The 26,950-nt window shown below is 51.4% G+C and overlaps 2 protein-coding genes across 2 annotated transcripts; both read right to left on the reverse strand.

The window, feature by feature from the left end:
* Positions 1-747: 747 nt before the first annotated feature.
* Positions 748-3,340, reverse strand: C1qc (complement C1q C chain). Its single transcript, XM_051173585.1, has 3 exons — positions 3,248-3,340; positions 2,781-2,973; positions 748-1,539 (listed from the first exon to the last, which is right to left on the reverse strand). Exons 2-3 carry the CDS (start codon positions 2,959-2,961, stop codon positions 983-985), a joined length of 738 nt encoding a protein of 245 aa, XP_051029542.1. The 5' UTR covers positions 2,962-2,973; positions 3,248-3,340; the 3' UTR covers positions 748-982.
* A 2,023-nt stretch (positions 3,341-5,363) lies between these two features.
* C1qa (complement C1q A chain) lies at positions 5,364-7,452 on the reverse strand. The gene is made up of 2 exons (XM_051173584.1): positions 7,275-7,452; positions 5,364-6,156 (listed from the first exon to the last, which is right to left on the reverse strand). Exons 1-2 carry the CDS (start codon positions 7,435-7,437, stop codon positions 5,582-5,584), a joined length of 738 nt encoding a protein of 245 aa, XP_051029541.1. The 5' UTR covers positions 7,438-7,452; the 3' UTR covers positions 5,364-5,581.
* Positions 7,453-26,950: the final 19,498 nt, after the last annotated feature.

Consider the following 26,950-nt stretch of genomic DNA (forward strand, 5'->3'; position numbering starts at 1 on the left):
GAGATCCCAGCTGGTTAGGACTGGTTCTTCCAGACTGGGGTGGGGTCCTTCATACCTCTCTCTCCCAGACAATTGCACTTTGTGATTTTTTTTTTTTAGGTTCATAGGTATGTGTATGTGTGTGTGGGGGGGGGAGGTATGTACATTATGAGTACAGGTGGCTGTGGAGTCCAGAAAAGGACACCAGGTCCCCCAGAGTTCCAGGCATTTGTGAGCTGCCTGATGGGGGTGCTGGGAGCCAAACTTAATGAACAGCAAATGCTCTTAACCGCTGAACTATTTCCTGTAGCCTGACAGCTGAGCTTTGCATTTTCTGAACTCAGGTACTCCTGATGAACCTCTCTGGTCCTCTGAAGGCTGCCGTGGCCAGTGCCTGCCATCAGGAATCTCATAGCCCAAACTTGACAGCTTAAGGGCAGCCATGTTTTAGACAGCCTTCCGGGGTTCCTAGAATCTGTGTGTCAGCCATTGGGGTTGCTCCTCTCTCCTATCCATTTACCCATGTTCATCTCAGAACACGAGTGTGAGTATTAAGCGCCTGGATGCATGGGAAAGCCTTATAAGCTGCTAGCTAGGATGGGTTTATTTATAATGGCTCATTCATTTGTTCTGTTTCTAGTCATTACCTTGCCCATTTCAACATTCATTAATTCACCCCAAATCATCCCTTCACTCAGCAAGAACTCACAGATGCAAAACTGTTCAAGCCACACTCAAGGCCTTCCAGTGAGAAATCTGGGCCATGCATAATTAGTGATCTATTTATTTATGTATCTCTCCATCTGAAACAAAGAGTCTCAAGGGGTAAACCGCCACACGGATGATATCAGTAGGCTCAGAGGAGTCAGCTGGCTGATGGATCAGGAGCCAGGTGGGCTTCCAGGAGGAAGAGGTCAGCAGTGTGGAAGGGTCTGAGTGAGGATGGAGGAAGCAGAGGGATCGAGGTGGGGGAGGGTCTGGGGGCTGGATTCAGCTTGCCAGTCTAGTCAGGAAACAGCAGGAAGCCTGAGAAGACGCTGTCGGAGCCCTCGGTGCCCACCATGCCATTGTAGTCGTTGACTGCCAGCCACACCTCATCGCCCTTCTGCAGCCGCAGCAGTACTCCTCCAGAGCTGACCTGCTTGCTATTAGACATGTGGTCGCAGAAGCTGGTCACCTTGACATTATTGTGGAACAGCTGCACGCACAGGTTGGCCGTCTGCGATGTGTGGTAGATAAAGTAGTAGAGGCCGGGCACTTTGCAGGTGAACTTCCCTGTGCTGGTGTCATAATCCCCCTGAGGGTTGGTGATCACAGAGTTGAACTTGACCAGGCTGTTGGCTGCTGGGTACTGGGCTGTCTGCCGGGTGACTGTGAACACGGACTGGTGCTTCTGTTTGTATCGGCCCTCCTCGCCTGGCTCCCCAGGAGGTCCCCTGGGGCCTGGATCCCCTGGCAACCCAGAGGGCCCCATGGGGCCATTTTTTCCACGATAGCCAGGCATGCCAGGCTCGCCCTTCTGACCCTTGGGTCCTCGTGTCCCAGGGATGGCTGGGATTCCTAAAGAGAGAGCAGGCAGGAAGTGATAGGGCAGGGGACAGGAAGGGGGACCCCAAGTGGGTCTGGCAGTGACCTCTAGCCTGTACTTCGCAGATGGTTTTGACCAGGAAGAAGGGGCAGGATGCGTGGGGTTCTGCTAGGACCTGTACTTGGTCCAGCCTCACTTTCCAAACCTGTGGTGGAAGGAGCAGAAGAGGGGCCCAGGCGGCTGTGAAGGACAGAGGAACAAGAGTCACTATGTGACTTTGAACCAGTCGCTTAATCTCTCTGGATGCCAGTTTTGACATTTGCAAAGGAGAAGCAAAGCATTTGGGCCTCACTTTTCCCATTTGTAAAGCATAACTGAGATGTTTACCTGCTCTGGGAAGTGAACGTAGGCTCAGAGAACACCAGAGCTGAGCCTGGTGCTGAGCGGTTCAAAGAACTATGAACAGGGTTCCCAAAAGTGCAGCCCTGGGGGGGAACAGGAGGGGGCTCACTAGCTCCCCTAAAGTGAGCAATTCCTTTCAGAGTACCAAGATTCCATTCAGTGGCTTAGAGGGAAGAGGGCAGTATGACATTCTTAAGGGTACCTTCCATTAGCCCCACCCCACCCCACCACCACTTTCTTCTGTCCCCATGAACACTGTTCAGCTACACCCAGCCTCCCTCATGCCCACATACCACTGACCTCCCAGAGAAGCATGCTCACTTGGGGAAGGGGTCACCACACCTGCCCTCCTCTCCTACCTAAGAGCTTCCCACTCCTTCCCTTGGCCCTTCCCTCACATCAGGACACCCATCAGAACATTCTAGGTGAAGTCCTAACCACCTGTTCCTTGCGTCTTGTTTGATAGAGACCATCCAACCTGCAAGGTGCTTACTTTTACCACACATGCAAACTTATTTAAAGCTGTGACATCCCAAGACACAAGGACTACAACACCCGGTTTCACAGATGTGGAAACTGAGGCATTGCTTGGTTAAGACACTTGTGCAAGCTGGCACAGAGGGAGGTGGTGGGTGTGGCTTTGACCCCACAATCAATGCATCCAAAGCAGCTGTAGTGGGCCACCTTCCCTAAGTGTCCACATGCATAGTAAGCGGGCTGTTACTTTCCTGCAAGGACAGGGGTTCTCTTCCACAGGACGAGGCAAATGAAAGCAACAAGCTACAAGGTCACCAGAATCAGCCGGGGGCTAAAACCAGGACTCTGAGGACAAAGGGCCTAGGCCTACTGAAAGAGAGGCCCGCAGACTCACCTGGCTCACCCTTGGGCCCCGGCAGTCCATCATGCCCATCCTTCCCAGGGGCCCCTGGCAGACCTGGCATCCCTGGAATTCCATAGCAGTTGGTGTTGGCCTGGCTCCTGAGTATCAGAGCCAGCAGAAGCAGCATCAGGCAGATTCCTCGCTGGGGCTGGCAGCTGGGCCCCACATCCATCCTGAGTAGGGGCTGTGGGGGGAGAGGGGGAGCTAGTACTGAGCTCCCCTCTTGGCCTTCTTCCCCTCATTGCCCTGCCCTGCTCCATAACCCTTCACCTTGGGGAGTCCACATCCATCCACAGATGATGGTTAAATGGATGATGGACAGATGGGTAGATAGTTGGGTCTCTTCTAAGGTCCAGGCCTGGACTCAGCAAACAGAGCTAGTCCTGGCCTTATGGTTCAGGAAGGGACCTGAGGGGGGGAATTGCCTCACTCCCACCAGGGCAGGGTCCCAGCCTCACCTGAGGGAGCAGGGGACTTCAGGCCTAATCACAGAGCTGTCCTGTTCTCCCAGACAGGAGGATACTGTGTCAGAATGGACAGAGAACTGCCCAGAGCAGGCTCTGGTGTCCCTCCCCCACATCACCCTAATCCCACATCCTCTTCCAAGCAATTTTTCTTGACTTAACACTTTCTTTTAGGCTTTGAGCCAGACTGACCACAATGACATCTCTGTCCACCCCTTCCTCCCCTGGCCCTAGGTCATGTGTGATAAAATGAGGAAGTGTCTGCTATCCCCTCATCCTGGGAACAGCAGGATTCATGCCTGCTTGTGCTTGTGTGTGTGTGTGTGTGTGTGTGTGTGTGTGTGAGTGTGTGTGTGTGTGTGTGTGTGTGTGTGTGTGATGCATGTGTATTGCATGGACCTGAACCAAGGGCACAGCATCCTCAAGGGCAGGGTGGCCACTGAATTTATAGCCCCTCTATGGCATTCACCATGCCTGAGGTTCATTGTCCTTCCATCTCCTTGAGGTGAGGTTAGTCTTTCTTCCAGAAGAGGAGACTGAGGTCTGCCCTAAGCCACACACTGAATGGTTGTCAGGATGACCCCTGTGTTCATCAGCTCCCCAGAAACAAGGCTCACATGCATGCGGCTGTCAAGTGATGGGGTTATTCTAGAAACATCCGCACACCCATTCCATTGTCGGGCTCAGGGGGAAATGCCAGGGTGAGCTTGCTTTGCCTTCGTGCATCAGCTGGTCTGGCTGTAGAGCCGGAGCCTCGGCTTTTCCTTGTTGGGGACTCCCTAGTCAGCAGACACAGTCGCTGCTCTGCAGACCGGTTCCCCACTGGGTGCAGGGTGCCAGGACATGGCTGGTGATACCTCTTTCTTTGCTGGGCCCCCACCACTTTGATTCATACTCAGATCATCCTGGCCCCTACCTTGTCTCTAGTCCTAGGGCTTTTGGTGATTAGGGCAGGCGTCTCCCTATCTCTTTCTTCAAGTGGGATTCTTAGGATGAAATGAAGTTGGGGGCAATAGAGCTGCCCAGCCTTGCCCCTTTTATTGCCTGCATTTGGGTGGGGTCCTGTGTAGGGCATGGGGAGTTCTGGCCCATGCTAACAGTTCAGGCTGCCTAGCTAAATAGTGCTTAGGGTCTTGTTCTCCCAATCATCCTGACAATCCCTCCACTTATAGCCAGGGTGAGAATGCACTAGCATCCCAGGGCTGGGAGGAGAGGGCATTGTGGCCTCTGTATTATGAGTAATAGAACCTGCTCTCTTCTCTTAGTCACCTTTGTGCGGTGCCTAACTCTCCCAGAAGGTGGCAGTCTCTGTCTGTGCTCAGCCCTCTCCACCCCGCCCACCTTCCTGCCTGTCTCAGCTTCCAGGCCCAAAAGAACTGAGATTTGCAGGTGAAGGGGTGAGATTAGCTGGATTGCAGGCTCAGGAGGAGTTCGACCCTCCCCACCTACTGGTTCAGACATTCCCCCTTTCTCTCAGTACCCCACAAGTGACAGGAACCCTCCACTTTGGGTTGAGACAGCCTGGCTTAAATGCAGATCCTCTACGTTCCAGCAGTTGTCTTGAGACATGCTTCCTTTCGTGAAGCCTCAGTGTCGACCAGATGCACCAGCCAGTGAATGGGAGGGCTTGTGACTCCAAAGTGTGAGCATGTGGGGTAGGGGTTAGTGTGGAAGGAAACACAGGCTTTCCTATCTCTGTGCATGTGGGACATGTACATACATCTACCACAAGAGTGCAGTAGTTCGTGTGTTCACATGTGTGTATGTGTGCTTGGAGAAGTAACTAGTGTGTACCTCCAAGGGTGTACATAGTATGCTCAGAGGAAGTCCCTGAGTCCAAGTTTTGGTGAGGAGTGGGTAAGTCACACACCATGGAGCTTCTATTACTAGCCATTTAGCAAATTTGGAAACTGAGGCCACTCACTCCATGTGATCTGGCAGCTAGCAAGGGATGATGTCCAGATTGGAGCCAGGCTGATGTTCACTCGACCCCTCCCCACCTGTCAACCTTTGTGTACAATGCTAATCCTGTTGCCTCTCAAGCAGTTAGCAATGGCTAGTTTTATGCCTCTTTCCTGCCCAATGCCCAGAACAATCATTACACCTCAAGCCGCAGACACAGATGGGGCCATTTATTCCAAAAAGTGCTTGAAGAAACCCTGGGCCATGTGCAGAGAGGCACCAGTCCTCAGGGCCCTCTAATCCAGCCCTGCCCCAGGGCTGCTAAAGCCCAGGCTCCAGCTCCTTCACTTAGCAGAGAGAAGGGGTGTAGGGCATGGCCCCACAACAGGGAGTGGAAGAGACGCAGAATGTGGGTGGCTCCCCAGCTCAGGCGGAGGGGAAAATGAGAAATCCGCTGAAGATGCTATCGACTTCAGTACCTTGGTAAATACGACCCTTTGCAGGGTTCTTCTCGATCCACACTTGGTCCCCTCGTTGCAGGTGGAGCACAGTGCTCCCTGATACCACTTGGAAGAGCCCCCTGCTGTTGGCATCACAGAAACCTAGGGTACTCCTGGTCTGGCCATGGGAGGAGGACATGATAGACAGACAGATGTCCCAGTTGGAGGTTACTTGGAAGGTGAAGTAATAGAAGCCAGGTACGGCACAGACAAAGCGGCCGGTCTTGTTCTGGTATGGGTTCTCCTCATTGGTGATGACCTTGTCGAAGATAACCACATTGCCAATTGTGGGTGGGTTCTGCCGAATGGCTGAGAAAGCTGGCCGGGGCTGGTCTCTGATATTGCCTGGATTGCCTTTGACACCCTTAAGTCCTGGGGGCCCACTGCTCCCCAGGGGCCCAGTGGGCCCTGGGAATCCCATATTTCCTGGTTTGCCAGGGGGCCCAGATTCCCCCTGGTCTCCTTTAAGGCCTCGGATGCCCGTCCGGATGCCAGCAGCTCCTGGTGGAAAGGGCAGATTGGTGAATGGGGGCATCATGGGTATGGGGTCTAGTCCTTGTAGAAAGAGCCTTTGCTGACTGGCTGTACGGGCTGTGTGGTGTTGGGCAAGCATGCCAACCTCAACTTCATCCACAAAAATAAAGTGAAGCAAAGGCAGTCGTGTGACAGACCCTGGGCTCTAGGAAACATGGGGCACTCTGGCTGCTCAGCTGAGCTCTGCTCACGGCTGTCACCTCACATGCCTCCAGATCACCAATCCCTTCCTCAGATTTGGGGCTTTAGGAGGCATGGGGGCGGGGCAGGGATGTGCGTATATTTCCTCAGTGTCAATGAGGGGTCTTTCTGCCTGCTGGAGACCCAGAGGCTGTGGATGGCAGCGGGCCTCTCCTTCCTGCTCTGGGCTCTGGTCATAACACCTTTCCTCCCTCAGGGTGATGTGTTCTGACAGGGTAGAAAGAGCAAGGGGGCAGTGACAGAGTAGGGAGCTGGAAGGGAATGCAAAGGGCAGTTGTTATTGGCTGATTTTTTTTTTCTTACACCCTTTTTTTGGGAGAGAGAGAGCATAGGGTTCCTTGGTGTATCCTTGGCTATCCTGGAACTGGCCCTGTAGACCAGGCTGGCCTCTAACTCACAGAGATCCTCCTGCCTCTGCCTCCTGAGCGCTGGGATTAAAAGTGTGCGCTACCACCGTCCAGCTTGTCTCTCTTACATGCCAGGCAGGGCTCATTGCTACTGAACTACTTTTCCCTACACCCCAGGCAGGACTCTGCCTCCATTTTACAGAGGAGGAACCAGATGCTCAGAGAGTCTGTAACGTGTTTGAAGTCAATCAACAATGCAATGGCTCCTAACTCTAGAAATCTGGGCTCTGTTGTAAAGCCTTTCACATCCCTTGTTCTGCAGAGGAGGGAGGGGGAGGGGCTTGATGGAGCTGGAAAGGGTCACAGAGAGGTCTGAGGCTGGGAAAGGGTGCCAGAGAAGCCTAGGCCCTCAGGTTCTGGGGAGAACTGCAGACTGCAATGGCTTCCTGGAACTCAGGTGCACTGTTACTTCTCAGGGCCTTCCTAAGCCATTGCTTTGAGGATGGCGGGATCAGGGCTCCACAAGAGAATGCTTACCTGGCTCCCCTCTCTCTCCTTTGAGGCCTGGCCTCCCTGGGCGGCCAGGATTTCCTGCAACCCCATCCTTCCCATTGGGTGCTCGACAGACATCCTCAGTCACCGTAGATACCAGGCTCATGGCCAACACACAGGCCACCAGCCATCCCCGAGAGACCTCCATGACGTCCCTGTAGAGACACACAGGAACCCAGGGCAGGCTGGACACCCAGAATCACACAGCTGTCCCACAAAAGAATCTCACATGCAAGGTTCTGTGACCCTGTCTGTCTTGGTGTCCACCCATGATACACACCTATCTTCATAACCTGTGATCAATCATAGATCCTTAATCCTAGCCCTAACAATGACCTTGACCCTAGCCTCACAACCATAACAAAGATCTTGACCCTAGCTCCTAGCCCTACCATAACCCTAACCATAACCCTGACCTTAAACCTAGCACCCAGTTCCCACCCTAATCCTAATCCAAGATAGCTCTAGCCTTAATCCTGACCTTGACTTTAACCCTAACCTTAATCCTATCTCCTAGCTCTAGCCTGGACCCTGACCCTGTCCCTAACCCTGATCTTAACCCTAGTCTTGATCCTGACCCTGACCTCGATCTAGCCCTAGCCCCAGCTCCAAACCCCACACCTTTCCCCCTGCACCTGCTCAGCATATGATCTGATATCCACATAGACCTCCCTACTCTGTGGACATGCAGGCTCACATACTCCCACGGATGATGGATCTCATTGAACAAATATTTACCAAGCGTCAGCACTGTTTTAATTACAATCTCCGGCCCAGATGGCAAGCTATGCACGCTCACAAGCTTTCACAGACATCTGCCTGCTTCCCAGGCAGCCTTGGCCCCCTTTCTACATCCATATGAGGGCTGACTGTCCCTGCAAACCCCTCTGCTGGTCCAGCTGCTGGGCTCTGGCTACCCCACCCACTTCCTGACTTTCTGTGTTTTTTGACAGGAGAGAGACAGGACCCATTAACTCTGTTAGAACCATGGGTCTGGGTTCTCTCACCATCCCCTAGGCTTTGGCCAGAGGATTGGGTCCCTTCATCCATCTGCTCTGGATCCTAAACCAATATACCACACCCCATCCATCATTGCTTAGAACTAGCTAGCAGCAATATTCTTCCTTCCCTGCCTCAGTTGTCCAGACTGGTCCAGTTACCTTGTTTTCCCAGCCCCCTCCCCCTCTGGCTTGGCCTCACCTGCCTCCGTGGTCAGCTCAAACTGGATGCTCTGGCGCTTTGCTGATGGTGAGACACCCATCAGCAAAGGGGTGTCACCAGGGTGCTACTAAGTTTCACATCCTTTTCCACTTCCTCTTCTTAGAATCTGCCCCCTGAACTTCCCCAGGGCCAGACACCCAGCATGGACATTTGAAGCAGACCTCAGCAAGATTGGGACACGGCATGTCCTATCCCAGCCACAGTTGTGAGAAGGGGACTTTGGAGAAGAGCTGGGCGGGGCTTTGGGATCCAGAGAAGCAGAGAACATCAGGGCAGAAGAAATCTGTCTTCGAATCTGTAACTTGGGGGCCTTTTTCATGTGTGGGGAATGCATGAGAGTTCATGGCCAAATGCTTGTAAAATTCAAAGTAACCAACAGGCCACTGGGAGCAGAGGGGACAGGCCACAGGGAGGTGAAGGCACAGAGCAATCAGTTTCGAAGTTTACCACTTCCCAGCAGCTAGCCAGTCTTGGGGAAGTTGCCACATCTCTCCACTCTCAGATTCTCTTTCTTTCTTCCTTTCTTTCTTTCTTCAATCTTTTTCTTTCTTCCTCCTTTTTCTTCTCTTCCTTCTTCTCTCTCTCTCTCTCTCTCTCTCTCTCTCTCTCTCTCTCTCTCTCTCTCTCTCTCTCTCTCTCTCTTTTATTTTCTTTGAACAGGGTTTCTCTGTGTAGCCCTGGCTGTTCTGGAACTTGCTCTGTAGATAAGGCTGGCCTCCACCTGCCTCTGCCTCCCTAGTGCTGAGGTTAAAGTTATTTTGGAGTCAAGCCTGACGATTGGAGCTAAAATCCTGCGAGCCACAGGGTGGAGGGTGAGAGCCCACTTTAGAAAGTTGCCCTTTGACCTCCATGTGGACTCTGTGCATTCAAGCATAAAGTGAATAAATGTAATGCAAGTTTTAAAAATATTACAGTTCTATGGGACAATAAAGCCTAATGGAAACCCATCATTTACACCTCTATGAGGCTAAAATAATTTTAACTTATTAATTTTCTCCCTGTTCACAGCTGTCTGTACAGAGAAAACAGTGCATTATGCAAAATGACATTCCCATGAAGTGGCATGTGACCCTTGGCACTCCTTAGACGCAGCTCAAACTTGGCTTTGAAAGGACATTATTATCTGCCTGCCTTATTCCCACATGCTGGGTGTTTTTTCTCATCAGACTATGTACACTCCCCTGCAAGGAGTCCAAGTATACACATTCCCACATATAACATTAGACTGGAAAGTAAGTGGGTTCTGGGCTGGGGAGGTGGCTCAGTGGGTAAAGTGCTGGCCTAGCAAGCATGAGGACCTGAGTTCAGTTCCTAGAACTTATGTAAAATGTCTGGGTTGTGGTGGCATCATTTATATAATCCCAGTGCCAGGGAGGTGAGGACAGGTGGGTTCCTGTGACTCAGTGACCAGTCAGCCAAGTCTAATCAGTGAATTCCAGGCCAGTGAGAGAGCCTCTGTCTAAAAACAAAGACCACCAAAGTGGACAGAACCCAAAGAATGACATCTGAGGTTCTCAGGTTGTCCTCTGGCCTTCACCTGCCCTTGCACATACACATCCTCACACACCATATGCGCGCGCGCGCGCACACACACACACACACACACACACACACACACACACACACACCAAATGGGTCAGCAACAACCCCAGAAATACTGCACAGGGAACATCTTCAGGCCCCTGCATTATGTGTGGGTGGGCATATTCTCCTCTGCCTGCAGAGCTCAGACTCCTGGAGGGGAGGCAGTAGACTGACAGGAAATGCTCTTGCAGCAGCATTCAGTTTTCAGATGCACAGTGGAGTCAGGGATCTACAGAGTAACAACAACAAAGTGTGTGTGTGCACACAATACTGAGGATTGAATTAAGGCCTCACACACACTAGGTATGCTGTCTCTATCACAGAGTACCATCTCCAGCTCTCCCTTTAGATTTTATTTTGAGGCAGAGTATCTTTAAGTTGCCCAGATCAAGCTTGAATTTATTCTGCAGCCCAGACTGGCTTTGAACTCACAATCTTCCTGTCTCTGCTTTTCCATGTAGTTGGGATTGCAACCCTGCACCCCCAGATCCAGCATATATATTCTTTCAGATATCCAGATTCTTTCTGGTGGAGTTCTGTCTCCATCAAGGGCTAAGCTCTCAGGTCAGCACCTTAGATGAGCCCTGTTAGGTGGCAGTGTTTCTGTTGATGGGCAGGGGTGTGGCTCACAGGGATAGCACCATTGAGCATGTATGAGGCCTTGGTTCTAATCCCTGGCACTTAAAAAAATATTACTGGAGGAAACATCCAAAGAAAATGCCACATTGAAGGACATATTAGCATTCTGTCATGGTCCTCTGCTGTCCCTTTGGGCTTTGATGTTAGGACAGATTTTTCCATTCAGTTGAGCAGTTGACTAATGTTAACCAGCGCTCCCTCCCCAAAACGAATTGGCTCTTTGAAGACAGAAGTCACAGACAGTGTGAGGAGCTGAGGTAGATGTGGGGACTGAAAATCTCCCCTACTATGTCCTTCTCAGAAGCTAAGGCAACACCCCTACTTTATTTCCCATCATCACTCCTCTTTCTTTGAATCATAGTAGGCAAAGTGTAGTTAGAAATGTATATAATTCTATTTTATTCCTGTTTTATTTTTTCATTTAGAAAAACTGAACAGGCATGGTGGTACAGACCTATATTCCCAACACCTGGGAGGCCTAACTGAGACCCTGAGGCCCTGTATCCAAAAAATAACAATAATAAAAGGAGGTGTAATGTATAATTTGTACAGAGTGAGATGATGCCCAGTGTTTGATTTCTGGATATTAAATACCTCTATGTCCATTGCCACCTGGTCAGACTTGGAACATTTCCACTGTGTACCGGCAAGTGTCCTGGAATCCACTTCCCATCACCACTCTTCCAACCTCAGGTCAGAGTTCACCGTCTGCCTCGTTGTATCTCCCTTACATCTGAGTGGCCATGAATGTCAGTTCTGTCTATAGCTGCCTGGTACCCATCACGCTCCACCCACCACGCCTGCTCCCCTGTTCTGTCAGTGGGTGGTTTGGACCAAGGATGGATGACACCTTGAGGGACCCTATAAGCAAGTTCTCACCCAGCCCTGCAAACTGTTTCCACCACCCAGGGACAGGTGGACACTCAGCACCTCCCCCTCCACTCTCCCTGCGGCCCCCATGCCCCCAAGCCCTGTACCTTGGTGGAGACACCCTTCCCTTTCCTCACACCCTCCTCCTCGCCCTTCTGATGGGCAGTATCAGCATACCAGCCTTTCTTCTTTGCTCCTTTAGGTCTCCCCTTTCTGGCTCCCCTCAGCTTCCCATAGGTGGGAGTTTCGAAGGTTGGAGCTGGGAGGGGCTCTCTGTGGCTATTGCCGTCGTCCCTGAACACTCCTTGCCTCTCTTTGAACTGCTGGGTTCAGTTGAGGGGGTGATGGACCTCAGTTGGGGGCGTTGAGCCTTCCAGTCCTCCAGAGCCTGTGTTACTTGGTGGCATCAGGGGAAGCCTTTCTTCCTTCCCCTGTCCTCACCTGCCACTTAGAGGGCAGCTTCCATAGTGGACTGTTGCAAAGTCTGGGAAAGAAAATGAAAAGCTGGGCATGGTGGCACACGCCTTTAATCCCAGCCATTTAGGAAACAGGCAGATGGACCTCTATGAGATCAAGGCCAGTCAAGTCTACATGGTGAGCTCCAGGACAGCCAGGGCTATGTAGAGAGACCCTGTCTCAAAAACCAAACAACCACAAAAACCCAAACAAACAATGAAAAAAGACATTTTATATTGTTGTTGTTGGTTAGAGAAGATTAAAACCCCCAACTCCTCCCCTGTCCCGGCTGGAGTGGGGCACCCTGGATGGCGGAAGGCAGTCTCCAAATCCAGCAAGGGCCAGGGAGCCTCTTTGAGAAATTCCAGCTAGTAGTCACCCAGCTGGACTGCAGGCAGGTGAGTTGTAAAGAGATCAAGAGGCTTAGGAGAAAAGGCTTAGAGAAAAGCCCGGCAGCTGGGGGAGCCAGCTGGGAGGTATCCCTGTACCTTGGCCACTGTGTAATTGGGCTGCTCCGAGCTTGTCTGTCCTGCCAGTGACTCCCTTTGGGTCTTTGTTCAACAGTCTCCCTGACCTCAGGTCTAATCAACCAGCTCCATTCCCCAGAGCTGGGGACGTGCCCAGGGTGACTGGGCATGTTGGGCCAAGGCTGGGTTTTGACACAGCCCTTAACCATGCACAGGCTCATTCTCACTGGCACTCTGAAATTTGGGCTAATGACAGTTGCTTCTGCTGGTGTCCTCCCCCTCTTCCCAGCCCTCTGCTGATTGCAAATAAACACCCGGTCGACGCGGGAGAGTAATTAACTCTCCGATGTGGGGAGAAGTAATCAGCCCAGAGTGTGCTGCAGGTGGGAAAAGTGAAGGCTTTTCCTAAGTAGTATGCAAATGAGCCGTAGTATGCAAAGGAGCCCCGGCTGCTCCTGCGAAAAGCTGTCATAGCCTGGAGCCTGGCTGGTGCTGTGGGGATAGGCTCCAGGAAAGGGCAACTCCTAGAAGGAGGTGTGTGTGTGGGGGGGGGGGGTAGAACTCATCCTCAGATGTGAGGGTGGGGGGAGGAGGAGGTCAGAGTAGGAGGAGCAGGGCTCCCCTTCAGGATCCTAAGTTCACCTGTCCGCTGTGTGTGAGGCACCTGGGGAGATGGAGGGGAACCAGGTTCCTGAATTTGCCTCTCCTTCACCCTCTCTGTGACCTTGAGTGTAGGTCCGCCTTCCTGAGCTTTCGTTTTCTCGGTGTACAGGAGGAATGCTAACACATGTGGATGGGGTTGTGTTGAGAGCCCAGGAGTCACAGTCTGGCACACAGCCGGTGTCCGGGACACAGGAGCTTATCAGGCAGCAGGGAGAGACACCAAGGACCACATGTTGCCAAGACAAGGCAGAGTCCCACCCAGGACTACCTTGTAGGGTGCTCTGGGATGGTGATTTGAAAGCTTTCCCTCTCTTCTCCAAGGCTAAGCCTGGAATTCAAACCTGGTCTACTGTTTGGAGGGAGGTTCTAAGGGCACATACCCGAAGGAGGCACTGACTCTCAGATTGGTTCATGTGTAGAGTGACCCCTGACCGGTGAGTTTGTGTCTTCTTAAAGTACTCTGGCCTTTTCTGTACTGAAAAGGGAGCTAGGGGTGGGAGAGTTACAGGTGGCTTAGAGTTTGCTGCAAGCCCAATTTTTGTTCAAGCACCTTTGGAATTCTACCCTGTTGGTTTCCTGGGTCATGTTGTGGTGGCAGAGAAGGCATTTCTTTCAGCTTGGGTCTTTTTTAACATCCTGCCCTGTACTGTGTGTCCAGAGGTGTAGCAGGTCATGGGTAAGGCACAGGGACAGGGCAGTTTCCTAGGGTAATGGAAACACTTGACATCTGAGGTCGTGTGTCAGTTACAAGGGTGTATACATTTGTCAATGTTCATCAAGTCGGGCATGAAGTTCTATGTTTATAAACGCTTTTCAAATAAGACAAAATTGGGACAGAAGATTTATCTCCATTGGTAGAATGCTTGCCTAGTGTGGATTTCATCCCCAGAACCATGTGACCGATGCATGGTGGGACACCCCTGTTATCCCAGCACTCAGCAGGAGGAGGCAGAAGGATCAGCAGCTCAAAGGCTATCCTCAGTTATAGGGTTTGGGGCTAACCTGGAATACTTGAGATGCTGTAAAAAGGAAAGTAAGTCTATGTGATAATGGTGCCCAGTGTGGCCATCCAGCTTCTGTTTGCAAGCCTTCCATGATGGAGGGCTCACTGCCTATGGAAGCCATCATGTGTTTGTTTGGCTGTGGAGCTAGGATGGCAGCTTAGATTGACTCAAGCTAGGGTTCAAGGCCTTGACTCTCATCCACAAGATAGAAGTGAGTTGTCAAATATTGGCTGCAGACCTTCAGAAGTCCTGCCCTGTCCTGTATGTCTGGAGATGTAGCAGGTTTGCATATTCTGGATCGTCCCTGTGTCATCAGTGCTGTGAATTGACTCAGGGACAGATGTGACATCGAAGATGCAAACTCTTTCTCTGCTGGTGCAGCTGAGATATCCTCACCGGTCGCAAGTAGAGCTCCAGCATCCTGGGGGCCTGGCTTACTGCATGTGTCTTGATGAGTCACTAGGACCCAGATGAGCTTTGCAGGTGTGAAGAGGAGGCACTGTTCGTAGTGCCTGTGACTCAGTTTACCCTGACTGATAAGGCACAGGGTGGTGTCCTCATGGTCTTGATCACCACCCTCCTCTCTTACTTTTCAGGGCTGTGAGTGGCCATATTCTCATAGAACCTGCAGGGGGCACCATCCCTAACTGGTTCCTGTTGAGCTGTCCAGGGTTCTGACTTGACTTAGCCCAGTTCTCTTCCACCTAGCCATCTGTGCCCTATGAACTCTCAAACAAAAGATGGATGCTACCTCTAGAGGCTTGGCTTAGACTCTCCAGGAAAAGGCAGACACAGAAGTGGCATTCAGAAGATCGTGGGGGACCAGAGACTCAAGTAACTGGTGTAGGTAGCAGCAGCAGCACCCCAGGACATGCTCTTGGGAGCTTGTTCAGGGAAGAGAGTGGAGATGGCAGCAGGGACTCCCTTCTCAGTATCATAGGATGGGGATTTGGGTGCTCAGCTTCCCTCTGTGTAACCACGACACTGGCATCTTCTCTCCTAAAGCTGCAACTCAGAATGATAGGACATCCCTATAACATCGATGTGAGGGTCCCGTGAGCTGATGTGTACACAGAAGCCAAGTGTGTTGGCTCACACTTATAATTCCAAGAGGGTGAAGCAGGTAGACTGCCATGAGTTAGAGATTTAGAGTAGCCTGGGTTACAAAGTGAGTTCCAGGCTAGCCTGGGCTACAGAATAAGACAGCCAGCTGGAGGATAGATTCTGGGGTGATGGCAAACATGAGTTCAATTCTCAGCACCCATGTAGAAAGCCTAGCGTGGGGGTGGTACCCCCCTTTAATCCCAGAACTCAGGGGGCAGAGGCAGGTGAATCTATGTGAGTTTTTGGCCAGCTTGGCCTACAGAGAGAGTTCCAAGACAGACTCCAAAGCTACACAAAGAAACCCTATTTTGAAACACAAAACAAAACAAAAAGAAAAAGAAAGTCTAGCATGGCGATATGTGTTTATAATCCCAGTGCTGGGGAGACACAGACTCCCACATAGATCTCTCAGGCTAGCCAGCTAGCTGAGTCAACTAAGTGAGCCCCAGATCCCAGTGTGTTCAGGTCCACAGAGCACAGATTAGCATTGGTCTGGTTGTGTGCCTTACCCCGCAAACAGGGTGTAGGCTGGAGAGACGTCTCAGCAGCTTAGAGTGCTTGCTGTGAAGTCATGAGCACCTGAGTTTGGATTCTGGCACCCATACAACAAGCATGGCATCTACAATATCTGCAATTCAAGCTCTGAGGATCCAATGCTTTCTTCCAGCTTCAGCATGCATGCAGAGACCTGTTCACCCCTCTCAAATCTTCAAAAAAAATTAGGCAGTTCCTGAAAAATGATACATAGGGTTGATCTCCAGCCTCCACAAGTGTGCACACATGGAAATGCACACACACACACACACTTGTATACACCTGCAATATGTGTATACACATACCTTCATACCTTCACACACATAGGCACTGAGTTCAAAGTGGGCACTTTATTTTAATTAATTGATTGATGGATTTGAGACAAGGTCATTCTATTATGTAGTTTTGGCTGTTCTAGAAGTTCCTGCATAGACCAGACTCACAGATATCCTGTCTGTGTTTCCTGGGTGCTGGGATTTAAGGTGTGTACCACCAAGCCTGGCTGTGGTGCTTAGTTCATACTTGTTGCAGCCTCCTTTGGTCCTTGCAACAGCCCACAGAAGGGAGGTGACTAATGTTCCCTCCATTTCACAGATATGAAACTGAGGCTGCAGGGGCAGTGTCCTGCTTAGAGTCATTTGGCCTGGAGCCAACTGAGCTTGACCTGAAGGCTTCACTATTCCCTTGCCCAGATCTGAGGTGTTATTTGTGGTCAGTAGGCTGAATTTCACTCTTTCCCCCCAAGTTTCCAAATCTTTGGATGTCCCCAACCCTAGCCTGACCTGTGAGAGTCACTACTTCTTTTTATATTGCAGCAAAATATATAGTATATGACATGCCTACTGAATCATTTCTGACATACAGTTCAATGGCATTAAGAAGGTCTGCAATGGGGCTGGAAAGATGGCTTAGTAGTTAAGAGCACTGGCTGTTCTTCCAGAGGACCGAGGCTCAATTCCCAGCACCCACATGGTAGTTACAGCTGTCTGTATAACTCCAGTTCCAGGGGATCCTGCACCCAAAACACCAATGTACTTAAAGAAAAGTTAGAAAAGAGAAAAAAGGTTCACAGCCAGATGTGAGGAGCACATTGGAATTATTGGAGGTAAAGCCTGGCCTGCAAAGACCTTGGAGAGAGACAGTCAGAGAGAACGAGACAAAGAGTCAGAGGAAGAGACAGAGGGGCATCAGTGAGAGAGCAAGAGCGAGCAAGAGAGACAGAGACAAAGAGTAAGACTGTGTTCCTCTATCGCCACAATCCTTTCCTCATTCTCTAGGGCAGCCCCACTCCCACGAAGCCATAACATTTGGGTCACCAAACAGAACACTTGTGTCTACGAATTCAACAATTCCAGGGGGCTCATGGACCATGTACTGTATGTTCTGTGCTTATTTCTCTTAACCTGCTGTGGAGCCCGTACACAGTCTTGGTGTACATCAAGACTTCCTTATTTTAAAGCAAAGGCGTGTCCCGTGCTGGGTTTAGACATATCTTTTTTGTTTGTTTTTTGTTTTTTTCAAGACAGGGTTTCTCTGTGTAGCCATGGCTGTCCTGGAACTCCTTTTGTAGACCAGGCTGGCCTCAAACTCACCGAGATCTCCCTGCCTCTGCCTCCTGAGTACTGGGAATTAAATGTATGTATGCTACCAAAGCCAGATGTATGTGTGTGTGTGTGTGTGTGTATTATTAACCCTTCAGCCACTGAGGGCCATTTGTGCTGTGTCCCCCCTTTGGGCTTCTGTGACTTACTGGGACAATACATCCCTGCTTTCATGAGACACTATGACTGCCACCTCCTTGGTGCCATGTTCAGGTCCACAGAGCACAGATTAGCGCTGATCTGGTTGTGTGCCCCACCCCCAACCCGCATGCCCCTTGCTGGTCCTCCATGCCCCTGATTTCCCAGTTCCCTACAGCTGGTCCCTGCAGTCCAAACCCACCTGCCCTTGAGCGTTTCCTAGCTTCCCAGGAAGGCTTCTCCACTGAAGGCCGCCTGCCTCCTGGAGCCCCTGATGCTCTGTCTGTCACTGCTCACCTGGGTCTCTGGTCACAGTAAACGTTAGAGGACTGTGACCTCTGTCTTTTTACTCCACCACTTCCATAACTGGGGAGGCCCTTTAAGGATATGGCTAAGGTTAACATGTTTTAAAGTGAGTTGGGATGCAAGTTCTCCCTGCAGGATAAACCCAGCTTCCCCTAGTGCAATGTCTTAGAAGTGACCCTGCTTCCTTATCCACCCCCACACAGCCTCGAGTGAGTGACCACCTTAGGGGCTTCAGTGTTCCCATCAAAGGGACTGTTATGATAAAGCTCCAGGGAAACCTTGCGTGGATTCTATGGCAGGCGAGGTTGACTGAGGCAGGGTAGGGGTGGGGGGGACAAACACGCCAGGCAGACACAGAGCTTAAGTGAGAAGTTTTATTAGAAAGGGAAGGGAGAGGAAAGAGAAAAGAGGTAACGAGAGGCAGAGGGAGAAGAGGACAGGAAATGTTCTATCTGCCCCCCAAGAGAACAGCAGAAAAGAGAGGGAAAGAGAGAGAGGAGATAAAGAGAGAGCAGAAAGAGAACAGGACAGAGTATAAGTGGGCGAGGGTCTTTCTTTCATAGGGGTCCTTTGCCCCTTGGCTGACCAGGGTACTGCCTGAGTGCATTCTGCCAGGTAACAGGGGCAGGCCAGCGTAATGCCTGAATCCTTACATTAACTACTGGCCATTTTGCTGTTTCCAACTTCAGTAGTCTCTCTCTCTCTCTCTCTCTCTCTCTCTCTCTCTCTCTCTCTCTCTCTCTCCCTCTCCCTCTCTCCCTCTTTCCCTCTGCCTCCCTCTCTCTCCCCCCTTTCCTCCCCCCTTTTCTTGTGTGTGTGTTCATGCAATAGCATGTGGAGGTCAGAGGACACCCATGAGTGTCCGGCCGCACCATCTGTCTTGTTGGGGACAGGATATCTTGTTCTCTGCTGCCTACCCCAGGTGAGCTGGCCCATGGGCTTCAGGGGAGCCTTCCATTCCCTCACGGGAGCATTGCAGCACCTGGCTTACATGGGTTTGGGGGGAGGTTTAGACCCAGGTCTTCAAGAAAGTACTTATACACCAAGTCATCATCCCTGCCCCCAGGGACTAAAAAAAAAAAAAAAAAAAAATCAAGATATTTTTTCAGTGTACCCAATGTCAGGCTTCAAAAGTGACATTACTCACCCAAACCTCACCATGCACCAAGAGGGCTCAGGGAGTAGAACTTCAACTTCAGCACATACTGCTGTGTGGCCTTGAGCAAGTAGCTGTGCTTCTCTGAGCCTTGGCTTCCTTCCACATCTGTAAAATGAAAGGACAGGCTTTTCTATCTGCAGGCAGGTGGTAAGATCCCAGCAGACGGCACTGAGACTCCAGCCGTTGACAGACATCCTGTGTCCACATGCGATCCCCAGCAGAAAGCTGGCTGCTTTCTCCGGAAGACTTAGCTGCTCAGTGGGTGTGGACACAGCTCAGTATCCATGAAGCCTCCAGTCTCTGGGAGGTGTCTACCCACTCACTTTTAGGCTGTCCCCCTCTTATCTGTAGTACAGGTTCTGAGGCTGTGACAACCCTCAGGCTTCCCAGTCAAGTCCCAGAGCTGGATGTGGGCTGGGCTAGACCCTCCTTGGCAACGAGGAGCCTGTGACTTCCTGCTTCTGTGGGAGGGGAACTAGCCTGGGGAGCTATGGCAGAGTGGCCCCTTTGCATCTCAGCAGTTAGGGTGAACAGGTTACAGCAGGGATGAGAGCTTAATACATTGAAAGGCACGGCTCTCGCGCTATATGTAATTAGCCTCGGCGGCCGTGCTCCCCCTAATTGTCTCTCTCACTCCAGACGGGAGGAGATCAATAGGAAGCGGCTGCTATGTGCTGAAAGTCACAATTAATTAATTGTCGGGCATGTGTGTGTCTCCATCTCTGTCGCATCAAAGGGCCTGGGCAGCAGCTGCCCACATCTCAGCAGTTTGGGGCCAGCCCATCCCCCAGACCCCAGGTGCACAAGACTACATGCCAGGGACTACAGGGGAGGGGTCCCCTGAGACCCCAGGCTCAGAGGCTGCCTCTGACAGCCAGCATCACCTGCCACCCCCACCCTAGCCATCTTTACCTTGTGGTCTCCCCCTCCTCCATCTAACCCAGATACCCCCTGCAGCTCCTGCAGCCTGGTGGGCTTTTCCTGCTGTTGGTGAAGTATTGACTGGGAGAGGAATTTGAGGAATGCCGAGAATCTGTGATGTGGGTGGTGGGCTCTCGGTGTGGGGCCGTGTGAAAAGCCGTTTCTCTGAACCTTTGAGACGAGTAAAAACTGTTGAACGAACTCTCTCTCTCTCTCTCTCTCTCACACACACACACACACACACACACACACACACACACGCACACACACTGGCACCTTCTCTTCATCACATGGCTCGAGAGTGCCAAGTCCACCCACCTTGCTTACACAGGTGTCCCACTGTTGCTTTGGTGGTACAGGGCACTGTCCCTATCACACAAATGGGCTTGGCCCACCGAGGAAGGAGGCGGGAGGCTGGCAGGTATAAACTAGTATGCTAGGCTGGGCTCCGTGACCCAAGCTTCTTCACCCTGGGGAAGCTACTGAAAAGGGATGGCATTTCCCAGCAAAGGTAGGAGAGAGCAGTTCTTGTCTGAGTCTACACAGGGAAAGAAATTGGTGGATCAGAACACAGGTGGTCTTGTCCCATTTTCCTACAGTGGGAAGGGGAAGAAGCTGACAGAGAGGAGACAGAGATGAGGGAGATGGATCAGTGAACCCAGAATCTTCCTAGTCAGATTTGAGCACCAAATAGGTGTCCAGAAAGACACAGGCATGTGAGTGCATGCTCACACACACACGTGTGAACACATAAATGTACACACACATTGGCATACGCATACAAATGTATACATACATACACACATGCATACACACATACTCTCACACACCCATTCTTACTAGGTAGCTTCCCTAGCCAGCCTGGGGCCAGATGTCCAGCTTTTCCATCCAAAGTGGAGAAGACCATCTGTTCATAGGTGTGTTGTTCTCACCCACTGCCTAATTTGCCTGGGTCTTATTGTGTCCCACCAGAGTGGGTAGGGCCACTTGGATTTCTGGCATACAGCTGTGTCCAGGATCTGCTGCCTTGCCGGAGCTGCTTAGCTATTCTGCTTCCCCTGGATTCTTCTCCGAGTACCCCTCACCTCATAGCAGGCACATCAAGCCCCCAGCGCTTGCCAGTTGACAAATATTATACCAGCCTCGGCTGCGGGGGAGGCATCCTTGTCCTTCTGTCTACTCTGGCCACATCTTGGTGAGAACAGAGCCACAGTCCAACCTCCCATTCTCAGCTGGCCGGCCGTCAGGGGAGGCCACCTCCGCTCTCCCATCACGGTTGCCTCCTGTCACTGAGCCTTTGAAGTGTCACCTGATTTTCCAGTCTGTCTGAAGTCCTTCACTGTTTATGCAGCAGCTGGTCCAGTGAGGCCCTCCTGCCGGGCCTTTCCATGATGGGCACAGCCACTGGGGACACAGGGAGACAGCCACTGAGTCTCAGGGGGGGGGGGCTGCGAGAGGAAGCCGTGGTGACATTCCCATCTTCAGGGTCTCCGAGACCGAGTTTGCTTATTTTTTTGTTTAAAAAGACAAAAAGGGAGTTTCTGAGAACCCTGAGGTGCTAGTTCACTTCAAAGAAAAAGGAACAAAGAAAGAAAGACCCAAAACAAGGGGCAGAGGTGAAGCTCAGAAATGTTTTAGAATATTTTTGCCGCTGTGGCAGCCACATGGTTGGAAGACACTGAACGGGACACTTACTGGGCTGGACAACCTTGGGTGAGTCACCTCTGCTCACCCGATCCCCCCATGGGGGATGGGGTTACCCTCTTCCTCCTGTCCCAGATCAGGCCTCTTTCCATCACATATCAGGCAAAGTGCAAGGCTATAGCCCAGGATGCGCTGGCAAGCCCTGGAGAATGGATTCCCTATGGTAAGAGGGCCACTGCTCAGGACCAGAGGGGTTAAGCAACTGGCCCAAAGTCACACCGTGAGGAAATCCATGGTAGAACAGGGCCACCAAGTCTGTCTCTAGCTGACAGACTGGGGGCATTTTTTTTTTTAATCTGACTCTCCTGGCTCAGGAGGAAGTACTTAGACAGAAAGGGGGTCTCCTTCCCTTTAATATGGGTTTTTCCTGACACCTTTCTGAAAAGTTTCTACGCCCGGATAAACCTCTCCACTGACGTGGCAAACCAAATCAAACCAAATTAGAAAAGGCCCACATTTAATGGATACAACGCTCCCAGAAGGTCTTCCAGCCCCCCAGAGAGAAGGGAGAGGCTGGAAAACCATGAGTCTGTTTTCTGGGGGGGGGGTTGCAGTTTAAATATCCATGAGAGTGGTCTTGAGCCTCTCTGGGGGAGGGGCCATCATTCGGCAGGCTCTCTGAGATGCAGAGGGTTTGGGAGGAGGTAGGGGAGGGGGGCTTGAGTGGAACTTCCACCAGAACATCCCAGATGCTTTGGTTATATGGATGGCCGGATGAATCTTCCACCATTACATTTTCTTTTACTCTGTATGGTATACTTGAGTTCAGAGCAGGACACCGAGTGTCTTCCTCTATGGCTTTCCACCTCATTGCCTTGAAGATGGAGTGAGGGTGGGGTGGGGGCTCTTACTGACCCTGCTGGAGCTTCACATTTCAGATACCATGACTGACCACTGAGCTCTTAGGGTCTCCATCTCTGTCTCTACAATGTTGGGGTTTCAGGCATGCACTCCCATGCCTAGCTTTTTATTCTAAAATGCATTTCCCCCATGTGCATGTGCATATGTTGGTATGCCAGTCTGCTGTGTGTGTTAGTGACCGAGGAAGCCAGAAGAAGGTGTCAGATACCCGGGAGCATAAGTTACAAGTTGTGGTTCTGGGAATTAACTCTAGTTCTCTGAACAAACAGTACATGTTAAGAAACTACTGAATCATCTTCCCACCCTCCCGCCTTATGTCTTCCCACAGGCTCTGGGGTCAGACAGTTCTGTTCTGTAGTGGTCCCTCAGTTCATGCCTCCAGCCTCAGTTATCCTCGCTGTACCATGGACACCTCCAGGTCTCACTCCCACACAGCTGTGGTGGGTAAAGAGCAGCATGGATATGATTCCCGGCCTCCATGAGCCTCTGATAGTCTCCGGCTGCCTGTCAGCATCTTCAGTATAGACTGGAGCCTTCTACTTTGTTCTCAACTTTTTGGAAGAGGAGGGTACATGGGCTGCTCTCAAAGGCCTGGCTGTCACATCCTTTCTCCCATCATACCCCTCCCACCAGAGGCCCTTCCTGGGAGAGACAGGCAGTGCCTGCCAGGCTGTATGCAAAGTGTCAAGCTCACGTCACTCACAGGCCTCAGCCAAACTGATGCGCCCTCAGCGGGGGGCGCCCAGGGCCTGGCCTTGTTTCCCCTGGGCTAGGCCTTTCTCCTTTTCACTGTCACAGCTCTGACTATAGCCCCTGGGAGGTGACCCTGCTGGTTGTTTGGGTCACCTGCTTGGGGACAGGGACCTGTCAGCGTGGGCTTGACTTCAGGAAGCTGGAAGGCTGTGGAAGGCTCAGCCTCAGCAGGGTGCTGGGGGCGGGGTGTGCATGGAGGGCACAGGTATAGAACAGGCAAGGTATAATCTGAATCAACCCCTCACTCATCTGTCACAGGTGAAGTTGCCTCTGTAGAGGAGAGCTCACAAGATGGCCAGGATGGGGCAGCAGAGGGTGGGAGGGGGTGAGGGGGTACAGGGCTAGGAGGTAAGCTTCCCTCAGAGCCCTGGGAAAGCCTAGAGTAATGCTCACGCCAGTGTAACACAGGTGATGGGAACTGGCCAGATGGGGAGATGGTTACCTTCTTGCTTCCATGGGTGGGCACAAGGTTCATTCATTTCTTTCATTATTATTACTATTTTTTTTTCCTCCCTCACTGGTATTGAACCTGGGGCCTTATGTATCCTGGGCAAGTGCTTGATCACTGAGTCTTGTTCCCAGCTGTTTTTACTCACTTTTTATTTTGAGACAAAATATAATGAAGTTGTCCAGGCTGGTCTTGCAGTCACTCTGTAGCTCAAGCAGGCCTAGAACTTCCAACCCCCCTATCTCCACTCAGTTGGTTCATTCTCTCAATAAAGAGCAGTTGTTAGCTCCCTGGTTCCAGGGACTCAGAAGTTCATAGTGAACAGAGTGATAAAGTCCCTCAGGAAGCTGACATTCTAGTGTCAGGAATGGCCCAGAGATAGACTTCGGGGTCTATCTCTACTGCTAGATTGCTGTGTGGCTGTGGACAAGACACTTCCCTCTCTGAACTTCAGTTTCCACATTTTCAAAGTAGTCACTCAGCTTTAGAAAGAGAATGGGGTTTCCTCTGCCTGTCCAGTTCCATTCTCTTGGAGATCAGGGCTAGATAACCAGCAGAGGACCTATGGGAAGACATTTGTAATACTTTCACTTAACAGCCCAGCCTGAAAACCTAGAAACTGTGACCCTGGAAATGGTTACTTTGCCTTTTGAAGTCCCCAACCCCAAGATCTCCAGACTAGGATTCTCTTCTTGCCTGGACAGCCTGCCTTGCGGGTGATGAAGACCAACAACATTCATCCATCCACTCATTCAGTCCTTGTCAATCAACAAATGGTTGTGCAGCATTTACCATGTGGCACCTCCATGCTAGGCACAGAGCTTTTGGGAAGGGAGGTGGTCAATTTTGTTTTATTACATTCATTTAATGGAGCTGAGTCACAGGGTGTGTGTAGAGGTCGAGGGGCATTGTGAGGGTCAGTTCTCTTCTTCTACAAGATGAGTTCTTGGGATCAGACTTGGTGATAAAGCACCTTGGCTTCCTGAGCAGTGTCATTGACCTAGGAGTGTCAGCTTCTGCAATGAATCTTCAGTACCTTCCTTCCAGGTTCTGTGCATCTCTGTTCCAGGCACTGAAAACAGTGATTAACTGATTTGTTCTACACTCAGACCCACCACAGGCCCTGTGCTGAGTGTGGAAAACTGAGGCTACCCTCCCCCCCCCTGCCCCCAGCCTCCTGTTCCAAGTCCTGTGCTGACTGTGGAACACACACACACACACACACACACACACACACACACACACACACACACACCCTCAGCCTCCTGTGCCAAGCCCTGTGCTGAGTGTGGAAGACTGAGACACACACACACACACACACACACAGCCTCCTGTGCCAAGCCCTTTGCTTAGTGTGGAAGACTGACACACACACACACCAGCAGCAGCAGCAGCAGCAGCCTCCTGTTCAAAGCCCTATGCTGAGTGTTGAAGACTGAGACAAGCCCTCCCTCCCCCCCAGCCTCCTGTGCACACACCCTACCACCAACATCCTGCACCAAGCCTTGTGCTGAAGGCAGGTACTGCACATCCATTCTGCTCCAGACTCCAAGCTTGGAGAACTGTAGCTGATGCTTTATATGCGGACTTGAAACCTGGTGTCTCCCTGTGGTTAATGAATCTCCCGGCTTCACAAGAGAAGCCAACAGACCCCCTTGTCCATGAATTTGCTAATTGAGCTCCTCAAACTCAGACATTAACCTGCATTACCATAAAGAGTGAGGAGGACGTCTGTGCTCACTCCCAGCTCTGAGCTAATGGAGAAAATTGGTTGAGGAATAAAACTGAAATGGAATCATAAAACCTTATTTTCACCATTAATTTGAACCTCATCTTCCCCAAATACATTTAGTTAAATCTTTCTCTCGAACGGTGGGGCTGGAATAGGAAGCCTGGGGCTGGCAGAGGGCTATGCTGTGCTGAGGTCAGGGTTCCAAGGGTGGCTGGACTGTCTGCCATGACTCACTCACTGGTCCATGGCCTTGAGGGGTGGTTCTCATGACTATAATACCACCTCCGTGTGAAGAAAGAAAGAAGCAGAGAGCAGAGGAAGAGCAGGGGGCAAGAGAGGAGACAGACAAGGAGGAGGGTAGGGCTGCCTGCCTGCCAGGTAGACTGGAGACATCAAGTGAAAGACAGGACAGCCCAACCAATCAGGACCGTTTACCAATGGCCAACGTGACAGCTATAAGGATGGAATACAAATGCACTGGAGGTGACTCTGGAAGGACAGACAGACTTGATATAGAGATGGGAAGGCCAGTGGGTAGAGTGGCTTGCAGACAGATGGATAGCTGGGCTGACTTATAGCAGACAGCATGGTGATGGCTTGAAGCAGGTCAGGGTGGGATGGTCAGTCTGTCTGCCGAGAAGCTGGATGGATGATTGATAGGCAATGGAGAGGAGGCAGCAGCTGGGGTTAGGGACTAGGGCTATGGTAGTTCCCCCATGTGCTCTCAGCAGGAGGGGGAGACCCGGTAGCTGCTTTCACATTGCGTGCCAAGCTCTTAGCGTGAGGAAGATTGGCGTGTAGGGTGCTCCCCTGGGTCCCAGGCTTCCTGACATTATCCCCTCCCCCTCACCCCCCTCAGAGCACCATAGCACGCAAGGCAGGGAGTCTGGAATGCTCTGCAGTGGGCTGAGATGAGTGTGGGGTTCTGGCTGCATGCTCTGTGGTCACCTGCACTCAGCAGTCATCAGTGGTTCAGACCCAGTTCACTGTCCCTGCCCTTGGGACTGAGGGCTCAGAAAGTCTGGAAGGAACCTGCTGGGTTGTAACCTCTCTGCCACCTTCTCACCCTCCGACCCTCCCCACAACTTGGCGTATAAGATCCTGTTATAACCCCCACTTAGCAGAACAGTCTGGGCTCAGGACAAGGAGGTGGGGGAGGGGAGACATCATCTCCTACTTGGTGCTCTGGAGGGATGCTCCCAGCTCAGTGCTCCTTGTCTGGGCTGAGAGTCACATACTCTGAGTTCACTGCAGGAAATCCAGTAGCCCTCAGGACTGAGCCGCATCACAGTTTTTGAGGCTCTCCACTGGACTTTCAGATGGTGACAAAATCAGGGAACAAGCCCTTCGCAAACCCATAAACAGCTACCATTGGTCAGGTCTCCATCTTGAGCCCCAGCTCAGACTACTGAGAATTGTGGAACTCCTCAAAGGAGTCTCCTTTCCCTGCCTTGATTTATTATTGTTATTATTGCTGTAATTTTGTTGCTGATACT

The sequence above is a fragment of the Phodopus roborovskii genome, unplaced genomic scaffold (genome assembly GCF_943737965.1).
Source record: "Phodopus roborovskii unplaced genomic scaffold, PHOROB, whole genome shotgun sequence".
In the NCBI taxonomy this organism is placed as follows: Eukaryota; Metazoa; Chordata; class Mammalia; order Rodentia; family Cricetidae; genus Phodopus; species Phodopus roborovskii.

Bases quoted from the DNA above. Each gene is read 5' to 3' on its own strand.
- C1qc (XM_051173585.1), bottom strand. From the start codon at position 2,961: ATGGATGTGGGGCCCAGCTGCCAGCCCCAGCGAGGAATCTGCCTGATG. The intron at 1,540-2,780 runs GTGAGTCTGCGG...CTCTCTCTTTAG, and splicing joins GGGGCCCAAGGGTGAGCCAG to GAATCCCAGCCATCCCTGGG.
- C1qa (XM_051173584.1), bottom strand. From the start codon at position 7,437: ATGGAGGTCTCTCGGGGATGGCTGGTGGCCTGTGTGTTGGCCATGAGC. The intron at 6,157-7,274 runs GTAAGCATTCTC...CCTTTCCACCAG, and splicing joins AGGAGAGAGAGGGGAGCCAG to GAGCTGCTGGCATCCGGACG.